At 47.0% G+C, this 14,726-nt stretch overlaps 1 protein-coding gene across 1 annotated transcript in view; it reads right to left on the bottom strand.

Annotated features, from left to right (window-relative positions):
- Positions 1-229: 229 nt before the first annotated feature.
- Positions 230-14,726, bottom strand: part of LOC140493949 (myelin-associated glycoprotein-like) — a 218,848-nt gene continuing 204,351 nt past the window's right edge. The window contains 8 exon segments of the mRNA XM_072592900.1: positions 230-308; positions 310-385; positions 388-439; positions 1,155-1,236; positions 1,545-1,641; positions 3,258-3,551; positions 4,731-5,006; positions 6,085-6,366. Of these exon segments, the coding sequence (XP_072449001.1) occupies positions 230-308; positions 310-385; positions 388-439; positions 1,155-1,236; positions 1,545-1,641; positions 3,258-3,551; positions 4,731-5,006; positions 6,085-6,366 (1,238 nt within the window).

The following is a 14,726-nucleotide window of genomic DNA, read 5'->3' as shown; positions in this document are numbered from 1 at the left end:
AAGTTCCCACATAATGATAACATATTGTGAAGCCTTACCACAGACGCTTTAACCAAAATCTGGAAAATTATTCATCAGCTTCTAACCATCTATGACAGCAAGAAAAAATGCAACATTTGGAAAGAATGCTTAGAATTAACAACAAGGTTGAGCAATGTCATTTTATCTTTATTATTGTTCAACCATGTTGTCAGCACGCACCTCTCAACCCCCTCTCCCTGTTTCTCTCTCAGTTTGGCTGAAATCTAATCCCTGTGTATTCTGTGTCTTCGCCCTTGTCCATTGACCCATTACCACTGAGCAGCTTTGTTGGCATAGAGAAGGTCCTCAGTTCTGTCAGAGTGTCCAGCATCTCCTCCCTGGGAGCTGGTGTCTCCCCTTCTCTGGTTGTGTCCCTGGCTGTATTCTGAGGGTCAGTAATCACCATGTTCTGTGAACCCTGCAGAGAAATGGAAACAGAAGATGTTCTCAAGTGGCAACTCCCTCAGTACTGACCATCTGACTGTGCAGCACTCCTCAACACTGATCCCCCCAAACTGTCAATTTGTGGAGTTGGTTATTAAATAGATGATCTTTTGAACCAGAGAACGGGAAGTTGAGAGTGCTGCCCACTGGGCCATTAGATTAGATTAGATTCTCTACAGTGTGGAAACAGGCCCTTCTGCCCAACAAGTCCACACCGCCCCTCTGAAGAGAGACCCACCCAGACACATTCTCCTGCCCTATATTTACCCCTGACTAATGCACCTAACACTGTGGGCAATTTAGCATGGCCAATTCACCTGACCGGCACATCTTTGGATTGTGGGAGGAAACCGGAGCACCCAGAGGAAATCCATGCAGACACGGGGAGAATGTGCAATCTCCACACATTGCTTAGTCCACTGTCAGAAATGCCTGGGTAATCTGTCTGGGAACCTGGGACACATGTTGCCTATTGAACGTTGTTGGGTGCACACCACCCTCACACCTTTCCCATTGAAATGTGTCGATTCTGGTCCTTGCCTCTAATGTACAGTCCCATTACTGCTCAGCAGCTTTGAGAAGCTAATGTGAGTCGAGAGCATTCTTGAGTTTGATGGTTTCAACATGTTGTTATGTTGTTTATCTCGTGAAATTGATGGTTTAGGGATGTGTGTAAACGGTTTCTGTACCTGCTGTTTCACAGCGAATCGATTGTAGATCACTGCGATGTCACCGGCCTTTGAAGCTGTCTCCTCAGTCGCTGTCTTTCTGCTGCAATAACACAATACCACAGTGTGGTTATTATATATCAGAGAGTCAGTGCAGCACAGATGCAGTTACGTATTTGCAAGGTCCTGTTGAAGGTGCTTTCATGCCCCATCAGGCAGCCTGTTCCTGATCACACCAACTCATAGCTATTCATCTGGACACACCACAATGAATGGCCTACCCTGGATCACTGGGACATGGGGATCACTGAGAGACGAAGTGTCTGGTGCCTCACCCCCAAGGGCACAGTCACCTTCTGAAGAAAAGAAAGTGGAAGTAAATATTCAGAGTGAAATTGAATGAATACTTACTTTCGCACACACAGGAAGATTAAGATGCCAGCCAGGAAAACACTTGGCAGGACTCCAGCCATGATCAATCCCACTGTCCATTTGTTGAAGTCTTTACCTGTCAAAATAACCATGAATTACTGGGCTGTAGTTTTGGGATGTTGCTCTGATGTATCTTGAGAAGTGGAACATTCCATTTTAAAATATTTATTCTTGAATAATGTCACTGTTTATTGGTCCTTGTTAAGGTTGGGGTGGGGTAGGGGGGTTGTTCCTGACCAATTTTGGTTTGACACGAACCGAGAGAGTCATTTGGAGAGATAACAACATTCGAGTGTGAGATTGGAGTCAACTGTACAGACTGACCAGGATTAAACAGTAAGTTTCCTTCGCTGATGGGGCATTAGTGACACACCTTGTAATCCTTGTCTTTGTTGAAACAAAGCTCATTCAATAATTAATTATCACCTCATGATCACATTGCTATTTCTGGGATCTTGCTGTGCACAAATCGGCAGTCGCACATCCCACATTCAAGGAATTGCCATACTTATAAAGTACAGCACTGGCTTTAAACATATTCTATCACAATCTGAGTAACATATTTGTGCAAGTCTTCCTTCTGAATATAATCCATGTATCATTTCTATGTACATTGGCTTGGATATTCTGATGGGCAGTTAATTCTTGGAACACCACAGACTAGAGTTGTGTGTCAGGATTCTGCAGAATCCTCAAGCAGCAGCCTGCATGAGAACTGTCCAGGAAATTGGAGATTCCGATCGGCAAGTCCCCTGCGTCTGGAACGCTTCTGAGGTTTCAGAAGGTGCTCAGAGCTGCCCAGGAAATGTCAGACCATTCAAACCCTCGCCTAACTTGGAGGACAATAAAATGGATCCCCCAAGCTCCAACTGACTATACAGCCCTCAGTGTCAAATCATCCAAACACTTACATCCTGTGGACATCTGCAATCACTCCACCTCTGACCAGGCACCACAACCCAATGACAGTCTGCCCCTTATCCCCATCAAACAGACAGCCCCACTCCACCCAACTAGACATGTCCCAACTCAAAACAATTCACCTCCTTCCCATCACTGGCCTGAACCACTGGGATCAGTCACACTGCCCAACCTGCCGAGGGCCTGAATTCCACCCCCCACCCCCAATTCCAACCACCCTGCTACAGGGCCTGAAGACCTGACAGCCAGCTCTGCTTACAGGCTGAAACACCCTTCCCCTGATAGTTCTGACACACTCACGTACTGGCCCCAAGGCTCATCACTGGCCCTGATAAACCCACATTCCCCCATCAGCATTGGAGTGGAGACATTCACCTGAGACACCTACCCCACCTAACACCACATCTCCTGCTTCAACACAACCCTCTGTTGTGTTGTCTCTGCTTATTTTCAATGAGAGTTGTTTAATGGTGTGAGGAGGGTGTTGGAGATAAATCAAGATTTCCTTCTCTTCCCCCACCCCACCCCACCTCCCCCATTTATGTGAAGAAAATGCTTCCTGACATTCAGCTTCTCACCAACGAATAGCCTGACTCAAATTGTATCCAGTGTTGCCTTTGTCACATGAGGATGTGCTGGTCAAAATGGTTGGTTGGAAAGTGCATCTGAAAGGAAGTCGAGAGACACAGAGGCAGAGAGGGTGAGGGAGAGCATTCTAGAGTTGAGGGTAAAACCAGCCAATGAGAGATTGATCCCGAGCGATACGCTCACCTTGGACCCAGAGATACAGCTTGAACATGGCTGCCCCATGTGGGTTTCGAACCAAGCAGGATGCCATCACTTGCTGTTTATCTGGGTGCCCTGTCAGGGCCAGAGAGCCCATCACCAGATGCCCCACTCTGAGCTGCTGCGATACAAAGTCTCCATGAGTTTGGTTCCCGCTGAGGTTGGCATGGGGCAGGTGCCAGGTGAGGTCTCCAGGAGGGTTGGAGTTGGCCGCACAGATGCAAGTAATCCCCTCTGCCCTCCGAGCACATTCTAGCTCTCGGGAAAACACTGGACCATCTGAGGAGGGATTGACAGCAAGTATTCATAATAGCAGAGTTACCACCTCAACATTGAAACCTTTGTAAGGGCCATGCTTTGCTCCCAACTTGAGTATCTCAATACTCTCCATGCTGGTCCCCCATGTCCCACATCCAAAACTCTGGTGCTCCTGTGTATTCACCTGCAGTAATTACACTGCATCATACGTCAATAAGTCTAGGAACACCACTTCCTCCAGCCCCTACACCCCCCCCTCCCTATCTCTGTAATCTCCCCCAGCCCCTACGCCCCCTCTCTATCTCTGTAATCTCCCCCAGCCTCTACGCCCCCTCCCTATCTCTGTAATCTCCCCCAGCCCCTACGCCCCCTCTCTATCTCTGTAATCTCCCCCAGCCTCTACACTCCCTCCCTATCTCTGTAATCTCCTCCAGCCCCTACATCCCCTCCCTATCTCTGTAATCTCCCCCAGCCCCTATGCCCCCTCCCTATCTCTGTAATCTCCTCCAGCCCCTACACCCCCCTTTATCTCTATAACTTCCTCCAGCCCCTACATCCCCTCCTTGTTTGTGTAACTTCCTGCAACCTTTAAATCCCTCTATCTGTGACCTCCTCCAAGCCCTACATCGCTTCCTTTCTCCATAATTTCTTCCAGCCCCTACACCATTCCCTCCAGCCCCTGACACTCCTCCCTCTCTCTAAATTCCTTCAGCCCCTACGTACCCTCCTTATCTCTGTAACCCCTACAGGCCCTATATCCCTCTGTATTTCTGTAACCCCCTCCAGATCCATTCCACCCCCCCTGCCCCCCCAGCCAAGGTGATTACCACCTCAACACTGAAACCTTTGTAAGGGCCGTGCTTTGCTCAATACTCTCCATGCTGGTCCCCCATGTCTCCTCCAATTCTGGCCTGTTGAACATACCCTCGTTTCTATCCTTTCACCACTGGTGGCCATTTCTTCAGCTGCTTGGAACTCTAAGCTCTGAAATTTTCTCTCTACCCCTCCATGTCTCTCCTCCTGAAAGATGGTCCTGAGCAGCCAAGCTATTGGTCACCTAACTGAGTATGAGTCTCTATTTCAGTGAAGCATAAATTACAACAGCGAGGAGGTGATGCTGTTTATTCTAAATTACAGTCAATAAGCTGTCCCAGAAAGATTGTCCCTATGTTTTAAGAAGTGACAGAGTAAAATGATTACATTCCACATTCAGGTGGGTCATGTTAGAGCTGCTGTTACCCAGTGGGTTTGTCACTGTGCAGTAGAAACCTGCATCATTCCTCCGTGTTACTGGAGTGAAGGAGAGAATCTGGCTGCTTGTGTTTAACTGGATGCTGGTGTTTCCCTCAATCCTGAACCAGGTGTAATGAGATATTGGAGGGACACTTTCACTGGAACAGGTTAATGTGACGTTGTGTCCCTCTGTGATCCCACCTGAGGCTCCGCTGATGGACACTGCGGTCTCCCGTGGGGTATCTAGAACAAGAGCAGAGGAAAATCAGCAAGTGATCCCATGGCTTACAACCCTCGGAGATCTCTACACTTCTCCAGTTCCATCCTCTTTCCTGATGTCCTCAACCTTCAACTACCTGGGGGCCTAAGCTCTGGAATTCTCTTTCTCATTTTTCACCTCCTTCAGACAAAACGTGATTCTGAGCCAAACAGGGAGATCTTCGATTACTAATGTTCAAAAGGGTTTAATTTAAAAAGTGTCTTAAAAGAGGAAAGCGTGTGGAAGTGCATGTTCTGTGTTCATTCACAACCTGTCATAGACACTGTAAATCTGGCAGTTTCTTTGGGATATTAATTTGTTTGTAGAGATGTCGCTGTGGAATCTCTGGTGTGCAGATAATACCACACACAGAAACAGAACAAAGGAGGAAGTCGAGAGTCTGACAGACCCAGACAAAAGACACGGGGAGATATTTAGACCGAACATGAATGAGACAACGGCCAACATAATGGCTCCAAGTTGTGATGGGGATATCAAGATTGGTGTGCCGAGGTAGGGAGCTTAGACAAATTCCAGTATCTGGGTTAATGATAAAGATCAAAGTTACTGCTGGACTGAAATGTGGCTTAGAAAAACCACAGTAAGCATCATGATCAGTGACTTCAGTCTCAACATCTGAAAACATCAGCCTGAAGCTGAGATAACATTGGGTGCAGTCACTATACTTGGTAGATGTGAGAGTTAGACTCTGAAGAAGGTGGATGAGAGGACGGTAACAGCTTCTGAAAAATGTGTGTAACCAAGAAAGCACAGATTCAGCTGATGGAGAGCAAAAGTAGTGTTTAGTCCAGTTAGAGTGAGACAGACAGATAAGTGTGGACACAGAAATGAAGAACTGCCTTTGTCCCAGCAACAATTGAAGAGAAATTGGGGGTAAAAGCAGAAAAAGGATGAAGAAAAATCAGACAAGAGGATAACATTGGAGCTATGGAATGGGCGGGGGGTTAGGGGGGTTTGAAGAAATCCAGAGAAGAAACAAAACAATGCCAACGAACCCCATAAATGTACTGTAACATTGAATAAATATAACAGGAGTCTCACATTGCACAGTGATGGTTATGGAGCTCTCCACTGCTCCATGTTCATTCTCTGCCACACACTGATAGTCTCCGGTCTCCCTGGGTGTAACGTGAGGAATCTCCAACCACAGCTCATTGTTGGAACGTGTCTTGTTCATTGTGACATTAAGATGTCTCCACGTCAGATTAGATATTGGGAAGCTCTTGACAGAGCAGATTATGACTGCAGAATTCCCCTCAATTATATTGATGGATGAATCTTTAATCCCATCCAGGGAAGTAATTGAGAGATTCTGTGGAGCATCTGAAAACAAATAAAGATTAGTTAACGTGTTGCCTGTGAAGCATTTTGAGAGACAATGAGAATGTGAGATCAATATATGTTCCTTTGACACCAAGCATTGAAACCAGGCAAACACTATAGTTCAGTACGAGAGGGTACAACAAACTCATTGGGTTAATAATGAGGGAGAGCAACACTGAGGGTCAATATTAGGGGAAGGTAGCACTGTCTGTGGGTCAGTAATAAGGCCAGTCAGCACTGTCTGTGGGTCAGTACAGATGGAAGACAGCCACGCAAGAGAATTGTATTGAGGGATTGTTGACTGTCAGAGTTAGTGCTGAGGGTGTGCAGCCTTTCCATCAGGTAAATACTGTCCAGGGATAAACATACGACAGAGAACATAGAGAATTTCAGCACAGTACAGGCCCTTCAACCATTGATGTTGCACCGATCTGAGCAATCTGAAGCCCATCTAACCTACACTATTCCATTATGATCCATATGTTTATCCAAAGACCATTTAAATGCCCTTAAAGGTGATGAGTCTACTCCTGTTGCATGCAGGGTATTCCATGCCCCTACTACTCTCTGAGTAAAGAAACTACCTCTGACATCTGTCCTATATCTATCACCCCTCAATTTAAAGCTATGTTCCCTCATCACCATCCAAGGAAAAAGTCTCTCACTGTCCATCCTAGCTAATCCTCTGATCTTATGTGTCTCTATTAAGCCATCTCTCAACCTTCTCTCTATCTCAAACACCTCAACCTTTCCTCATAAGACCTTCCCTCCATACCAAACAATGGCCTTGTAAATTTCCTCTGCACCTTTTCTAATGCATCCACATCTTTCCTATAATGCAGTGACCAGAACTGTATGCAATATTCCAAGTGCGGCCACACCAGCATTTTGTATAGCTGCAGTATGACCTCATGGCTCCAAAACTCAGTCTCTCTCCCAATAAAAGCTAACAATCCATATGCAGTTGTAACAAACCTACCAACCTGGGTGACAACTTTCAGGGATCTGTGTACACAGACACTGAGACCTCTCTGCTCATCCACATTACCATTAGCCCGTACTCTGTATTCCTGTTACCCGTTCCAATATGAATCACCTCACACTTTTCCGCATTAAACTGCATTTGCTCCCTCTCAGCCCAGCACTGTAGCTTATCTATGTCTTTCTGTAACCTGCAACATCCTTTGGCACTATCCACAACTCCACCGACCTTCGTGTTACACACAAATTTACTAACCTATCCTTCTATGTTCTCATCCAGGTCATTTATAAAAATGATAAAAGGCCGTGGCCCCAAAACAGTCCTTTGCAGTACACCAGTAATAACTGGACTCCAGGATGAACATATCTCATCAACTACCACCCTCTGTCTTCTATCAACTAGCCAATTTCTGTTCCAAGCTGCCGAATCACCTTCAATCTCTTTCCTCCACATTTTCTGCAACAGCCTATTGTGGGGAACCTTATCAAACACCTTACTGAAATCCATATACACCACATGAACCACTTTACCCTCATCACTTTCTCCAATAACTCATTAAGGTTTGTGAGGCATGACCTACCCTTCACAAAATCATGTTGACTATCCCTAATCAATTTATTCCTTTCGAGATGCTTAAAAATGTCAATATTTATAACCCTTTACAACACTTTATCCACACTGAAGTAAGGCTCACTGGTCCGTAATTATCAGAGTTGTGTCTACTTCCCTTCTTGAACAAGGGGACAACGTTTGCTTTCCTCCAGTCTTCTGCCACTATTCCTGTAGACAATGATGACATAAAGATAAAAACCACCAGCTCCGCAATCTCCTCCCTGACTTCCCAGAGAATCCAAGGATAAATCCCATCTGGCACAGGGGACTCACCTATTAGATTTTTCCATTAGATTTATTAGATTCCCTACAGTGAGGAAACACGGCCTTCGGCCCAACCAGTCCACACCGACCCCCCGAAGAGTAACTCACCCAGACCCATTACCCTCTGAATAATGCATCGAACACTACAGGCAATTTAGCATGGCCAATTCACCTGACCTGCACATATTTGGACTGCGGGAGGAAACCGGAGCACCTGGAGGAAACCTACGCAGACACGGGGAGAATGGGCAAACTCCACACAGACTATTTTCACAATTTTCAGAATTGCCAATATCTCCTCCTTGTTAAACTCAATCCTGTCTGGTCTAGCAGCGACTGTTCACTTTGAAAACATTGTCTTTATCCAGTATGAGTACGGATGAAAACTATTCATTCAGTGCCTCACCTCAGACTCCACAAACAAACTCCCATGACTGCCCTTGATTGGACTGGTCATTCATTCATTTGTTCCTGAGATACCTATAGGAAGCATTAGGATTTTCCTCGATCCCATATGCCAACTTCTCATGTCCCCTCCCAGCACTTCTTAGTGCCCTCTTTAGGTCCTTCCTGGCTAACATGTAACTCCCAAGCACCCTAACTGAGTGCTGGGTCAGAATTATCCTGTCAAAGGCTTGGTTCTGAATGAGCATTGAATTGTAGGAAAATGCTAAATTCTCAGAGCAATACAGAATGAGGATGGTACTTTATTGAATGCTCAGCACGAAATGAATGCTGCACTGGCAGCAGGTTATCACAGTGAAACTGCTGCACTGTCAGTGAGTTATCACAGAGAAACTTGCTCAGTGGCAGGTTAGGACAAATAAAGTCCGGCACTGTCGGCGTATTCTCACAGAGAAAGTGCTGGACTGTCAGTGGGTTACCACAGGGAAAGTGCTGCACTGTCAGTGGGTTATCACAGGGAAAGTGCTGCAATGTCGGTGGATTATCACAGGGAAACTGCTGCACTGTCAGTGAGTTATCACAGAGAAACTTGCTCAGTGGCAGGTTAGGACAAATAAAGTCCGGCACTGTCGGCGTATTCTCACAGAGAAAGTGCTGGACTGTCAGTGGGTTACCACAGGGAAAGTGCTGCACTGTCAGTGGGTTATCACAGGGAAAGTGCTGCACTGTCGGTGGATTATCACAGGGAAACTGCTGCACTGTCAGTGAGTTATCACAGAGAAACTGTTGCTCAGTGGCAGGTTAGGACAAATAAAGTCCGGCACTGTCGGCGTATTCTCACAGAGAAAGTGCTGGACTGTCAGTGGGTTATTACAGGGAAAGTGCTGCACTATCAGTGGGTTATCACAGGGAAAGTGCTGCACTGTCGGTGGGTTATCACAGAGAAAGTGTTGCACTGTCAGTGGGTTATCATAGAGAAAGTGTTGCACTGTCAGTGGGTTATCACAGAGAAAGTGTTGCACTGTCAGTGGGTTATCACAGAGAAAGTACTGCACTGTCAGCAGGTTATCACAGAGAAAGTGCTGCACTGTCAATGGGTTATCACAGAGAAAGTGCTGCACTGTCAGCAGGTTATCACAGAGAAAGTGCTGCACTGTCAGCGGGTTATCACAGGGAAAGTGCTGCACTGTCGGTGGGTTATCACAGAGAAAGTGCTGCACTGTCAGCGGGTTATCACAGAGAAAGTGCAGCACTGTCGGTGTGTTATCACGGAGAAAGTGCTGCACTGTCAGTGGGTTATCACAGGGAAAGTGCTGCACTGTCGGTGTGTTATCACAGGGAAAGTGCTGCACTGTCGGTGTGTTATCACAGGGAGTGTGCTGCACTGTCGGTGTGTTATCGCAGGGAAAGTGCTGCACTGTCAGTGGGTTATCACAGAGAAAGTGCTGCACTGTCTTTGGGTTATCACAGAGAAAGTGCTGCACTGTCAGTGGGTTATCACAGGGAAAGTGCTGCACTGTCAGTGAGTTATCACAGAGAAAGTGCTGCACTGTCAGTGAGTTATCACAGAGAAAGTGCTGCACTGTCAGTGGGTTATCACAGAGAAAGTGCTGCACTGTCTTTGGGTTATCACAGAGAAAGTACTGCACTGTCAGTGGGTTATCACAGGGAAAGTGCTGCACAGTCAGTGAGTTATCACAGAGAAAGTGCTGCACTGACAGTGGGTTATCACAGAGAAAGTGCTGCACTGTCAGCAGGTTATCTCAGAGAAAGTGCTGCACTGTCAGTGTGTTATCACGGAGAAAGTGCTGCACTGTCAGTGGATTATCACAGAGAAAGTGCTGCACTGTCAGTGAGTTATCACAGAGAAAGTGCTGCACTGTCAGTGTGTTATCACGGAGAAAGTGCTGCACTGTCAGTGAGTTATCACAGAGAAAGTACTGCACTGTCAGTGGGTTATCACAGAGAAAGTACTGCACTGTCAGAGGGTTATCACAGAGAAAGTACTGCACTGTCGGTGGGTTATCACAGAGAAAGTGCTGCACTGTCAGTGGGTTATCCCAGGGAAAGTGCTGCACTGTCAGCGGGTTATCACAGAGAAAGTGCTGCACTGTCAGTGTGTTATCACGGAGAAAGTGCTGCACTGTCAGCGGATTATCACAGAGAAAGTGCTGCACTGTCGGTGTGTTATCACGGAGAAAGTGCTGCACTGTCAGAGGGTTATCACAGGGAAAGTGCTGCACTGACGGTGTGTTATCACAGGGAAAGTGCTGCACTGTCGGTGTGTTATCACAGGGAGTGTGCTGCACTGTCAGTGGGTTATCACAGAGAAAGTGCTGCACTGTCTTTGGGTTATCACAGAGAAAGTGCTGCACTGTCAGTGTGTTATCACAGGGAAAGTGCTGCACTGTCTTTGGGTTATCACAGAGAAAGTGCTGCACTGACAGTGGGTTATCACAGAGAAAGTACTGCATTGTCAGTGAGTTATCACAGAGAAAGTGCTGCACTGTCAGTGAGTTATCACAGAGAAAGTACTGCACTGTCAGAGGGTTGTCACAGAGAAAGTACTGCACTGTCGGTGGGTTATCACAGAGAAAGTGCTGCACTGTCAGTGGGTTATCCCAGGGGAAGTGCTGCACTGTCAGTGAGTTATCACAGAGAAAGTGCTGCACAGTCAGTGGGTTACCCCAGGGAAAGTGCTGCACTGTCAGCGGGTTATCACAGAGAAAGTGCTGCACTGTCAGTGAGTTATCACAGAGAAAGTGCTGCACTGACAGTGGGTTATCACAGAGAAAGTGCTGCACTGTCAGCAGGTTATCTCAGAGAAAGTGCTGCACTGTCAGTGGGTTATGACAGAGAAAGTGCTGCACTGTCAGTGTGTTATCACAGAGAAAGTGCTGCACTGTCAGTGGGTTATCACAGAGAAAGTGCTGCACTGTCAGTGGGTTATCACAGAGAAAGTGCTGCACTGTCAGTGGGTTATCACAGAGAAAGTGCTGCACTGTCAGTGGGTTATCACAGGGAAAGTGCTGCACTGTCAGTGAGTTATCACAGAGAAAGTGCTGCACTGTCAGTTGGTTATCACAGAGAAAGTGCTGCACTGTCAGTGGGTTATCACAGGGAAAGTGCTGCACTGTCAGTGAGTTATCACAGAGAAAGTGCTGCACTGTCAGTGGATTATCACAGAGAAATTGCTGCACTGTCAGTGAGTTATCACAGAGAAAGTGCTGCTCTGTCAGTTGGTTATCACAGAGAAAGTGCTGCACTGTCAGTGAGTTATCACAGAGAAAGTGCTGCACTGTCAGTGGGTTATCACAGAGAAAGTGCTGCACTGTCAGTGGGTTATCACAGGGAAAGTGCAGCACTGTCAGTGGGTTATCACAGAGAAAGAGCTGCACTGTCAGTGGGTTATCACAGAGAAAGTGCTGCACTGTCAGTGGGTTATCACACGGAAAGTGCTGCACTGTCAGCGGGTTATCACAGAGAAAGAGCTGCACTGTCAGTGGGTTATAAAAGAGAAAGTGCTGCACTGTCAGTGTGTTATCACAGAGAAAGTGCTGCACTGTCAGTAGGTTATCACAGAGAAAGTGCTGCACTGTCAGTGGGTTATCACAGAGAAAGTGCTGCACTGTCAGTTGGTTATCACAGAGAAAGTGCTGCACTGTCAGTGAGTTATCACAGAGAAAGTGCTGCACTGTCAGTGGATTATCACAGGGAAACTGCTGCACTGTCAGTGAGTTATCACAGAGAAACTGTTGCTCAGTGGCAGGTTAGGACAAATAAAGTCCGGCACTGTCGGCATATTCTCACAGAGAAAGTGCTGGACTGTCAGTGTGTTATTACAGGGAAAGTGCTGCACTATCAGTGGGTTATCACAGGGAAAGTGCTGCACTGTCGGTGGGTTATCACAGAGAAAGTGTTGCACTGTCAGTGGGTTATCATAGAGAAAGTGTTGCACTGTCAGTGGGTTATCACAGAGAAAGTACTGCACTGTCAGCAGGTTATCACAGAGAAAGTGCTGCACTGTCAATGGGTTATCACAGAGAAAGTGCTGCACTGTCAGCAGGTTATCACAGAGAAAGTGCTGCACTGTCAGCGGGTTATCACAGGGAAAGTGCTGCACTGTCGGTGGGTTATCACAGAGAAAGTGCTGCACTGTCAGCGGGTTATCACAGAGAAAGTGCAGCACTGTCGCTGGATTATCACAGGGAAACTGCTGCACTGTCAGTGAGTTATCACAGAGAAACTGTTGCTCAGTGGCAGGTTAGGACAAATAAAGTCCGGCACTGTCGGCGTATTCTCACAGAGAAAGTGCTGGACTGTCAGTGGGTTATTACAGGGAAAGTGCTGCACTATCAGTGGGTTATCACAGGGAAAGTGCTGCACTGTCGGTGGGTTATCACAGAGAAAGTGTTGCACTGTCAGTGGGTTATCATAGAGAAAGTGTTGCACTGTCAGTGGGTTATCACAGAGAAAGTGTTGCACTGTCAGTGGGTTATCACAGAGAAAGTACTGCACTGTCAGCAGGTTATCACAGAGAAAGTGCTGCACTGTCAATGGGTTATCACAGAGAAAGTGCTGCACTGTCAGCAGGTTATCACAGAGAAAGTGCTGCACTGTCAGCGGGTTATCACAGGGAAAGTGCTGCACTGTCGGTGGGTTATCACAGAGAAAGTGCTGCACTGTCAGCGGGTTATCACAGAGAAAGTGCAGCACTGTCGGTGTGTTATCACGGAGAAAGTGCTGCACTGTCAGTGGGTTATCACAGGGAAAGTGCTGCACTGTCGGTGTGTTATCACAGGGAGTGTGCTGCACTGTCGGTGTGTTATCGCAGGGAAAGTGCTGCACTGTCAGTGGGTTATCACAGAGAAAGTGCTGCACTGTCTTTGGGTTATCACAGAGAAAGTGCTGCACTGTCAGTGGGTTATCACAGGGAAAGTGCTGCACTGTCAGTGAGTTATCACAGAGAAAGTGCTGCACTGTCAGTGAGTTATCACAGAGAAAGTGCTGCACTGTCAGTGGGTTATCACAGAGAAAGTGCTGCACTGTCTTTGGGTTATCACAGAGAAAGTACTGCACTGTCAGTGGGTTATCACAGGGAAAATGCTGCACAGTCAGTGAGTTATCACAGAGAAAGTGCTGCACTGACAGTGGGTTATCACAGAGAAAGTGCTGCACTGTCAGCAGGTTATCTCAGAGAAAGTGCTGCACTGTCAGTGTGTTATCACGGAGAAAGTGCTGCACTGTCAGTGGATTATCACAGAGAAAGTGCTGCACTGTCAGTGAGTTATCACAGAGAAAGTGCTGCACTGTCAGTGTGTTATCACGGAGAAAGTGCTGCACTGTCAGTGAGTTATCACAGAGAAAGTACTGCACTGTCAGTGGGTTATCACAGAGAAAGTACTGCACTGTCAGAGGGTTATCACAGAGAAAGTACTGCACTCTCGGTGGGTTATCACAGAGAAAGTGCTGCACTGTCAGTGGGTTATCCCAGGGAAAGTGCTGCACTGTCAGCGGGTTATCACAGAGAAAGTGCTGCACTGTCAGTGTGTTATCACGGAGAAAGTGCTGCACTGTCAGCGGATTATCACAGAGAAAGTGCTGCACTGTCGGTGTGTTATCACGGAGAAAGTGCTGCACTGTCAGAGGGTTATCACAGGGAAAGTGCTGCACTGACGGTGTGTTATCACAGGGAAAGTGCTGCACTGTCGGTGTGTTATCACAGGGAGTGTGCTGCACTGTCGGTGGGTTATCACAGAGAAAGTGCTGCACTGTCAGTGGGTTATCCCAGGGAAAGTGCTGCACTGTCAGCGGGTTATCACAGAGAAAGTGCTGCACTGTCAGTGTGTTATCACGGAGAAAGTGCTGCACTGTCAGCGGATTATCACAGAGAAAGTGCTGCACTGTCGGTGTGTTATCACGGAGAAAGTGCTGCACTGTCAGAGGGTTATCACAGGGAAAGTGCTGCACTGACGGTGTGTTATCACAGGGAAAGTGCTGCACTGTCAGTGGGTTATCACAGAGAAAGTGCTGCACTGTCTTTGGGTTATCACAGAGAAAGTGCTGCACTGACAGTGGGTTATCACAGAGAAAGTAC

The sequence above is a fragment of the Chiloscyllium punctatum genome, chromosome 23 (assembly GCF_047496795.1).
Source record: "Chiloscyllium punctatum isolate Juve2018m chromosome 23, sChiPun1.3, whole genome shotgun sequence".
Lineage (NCBI taxonomy): Eukaryota > Metazoa > Chordata > Chondrichthyes > Orectolobiformes > Hemiscylliidae > Chiloscyllium > Chiloscyllium punctatum.
This window is presented reverse-complemented; position numbering and strand designations above follow the sequence as displayed.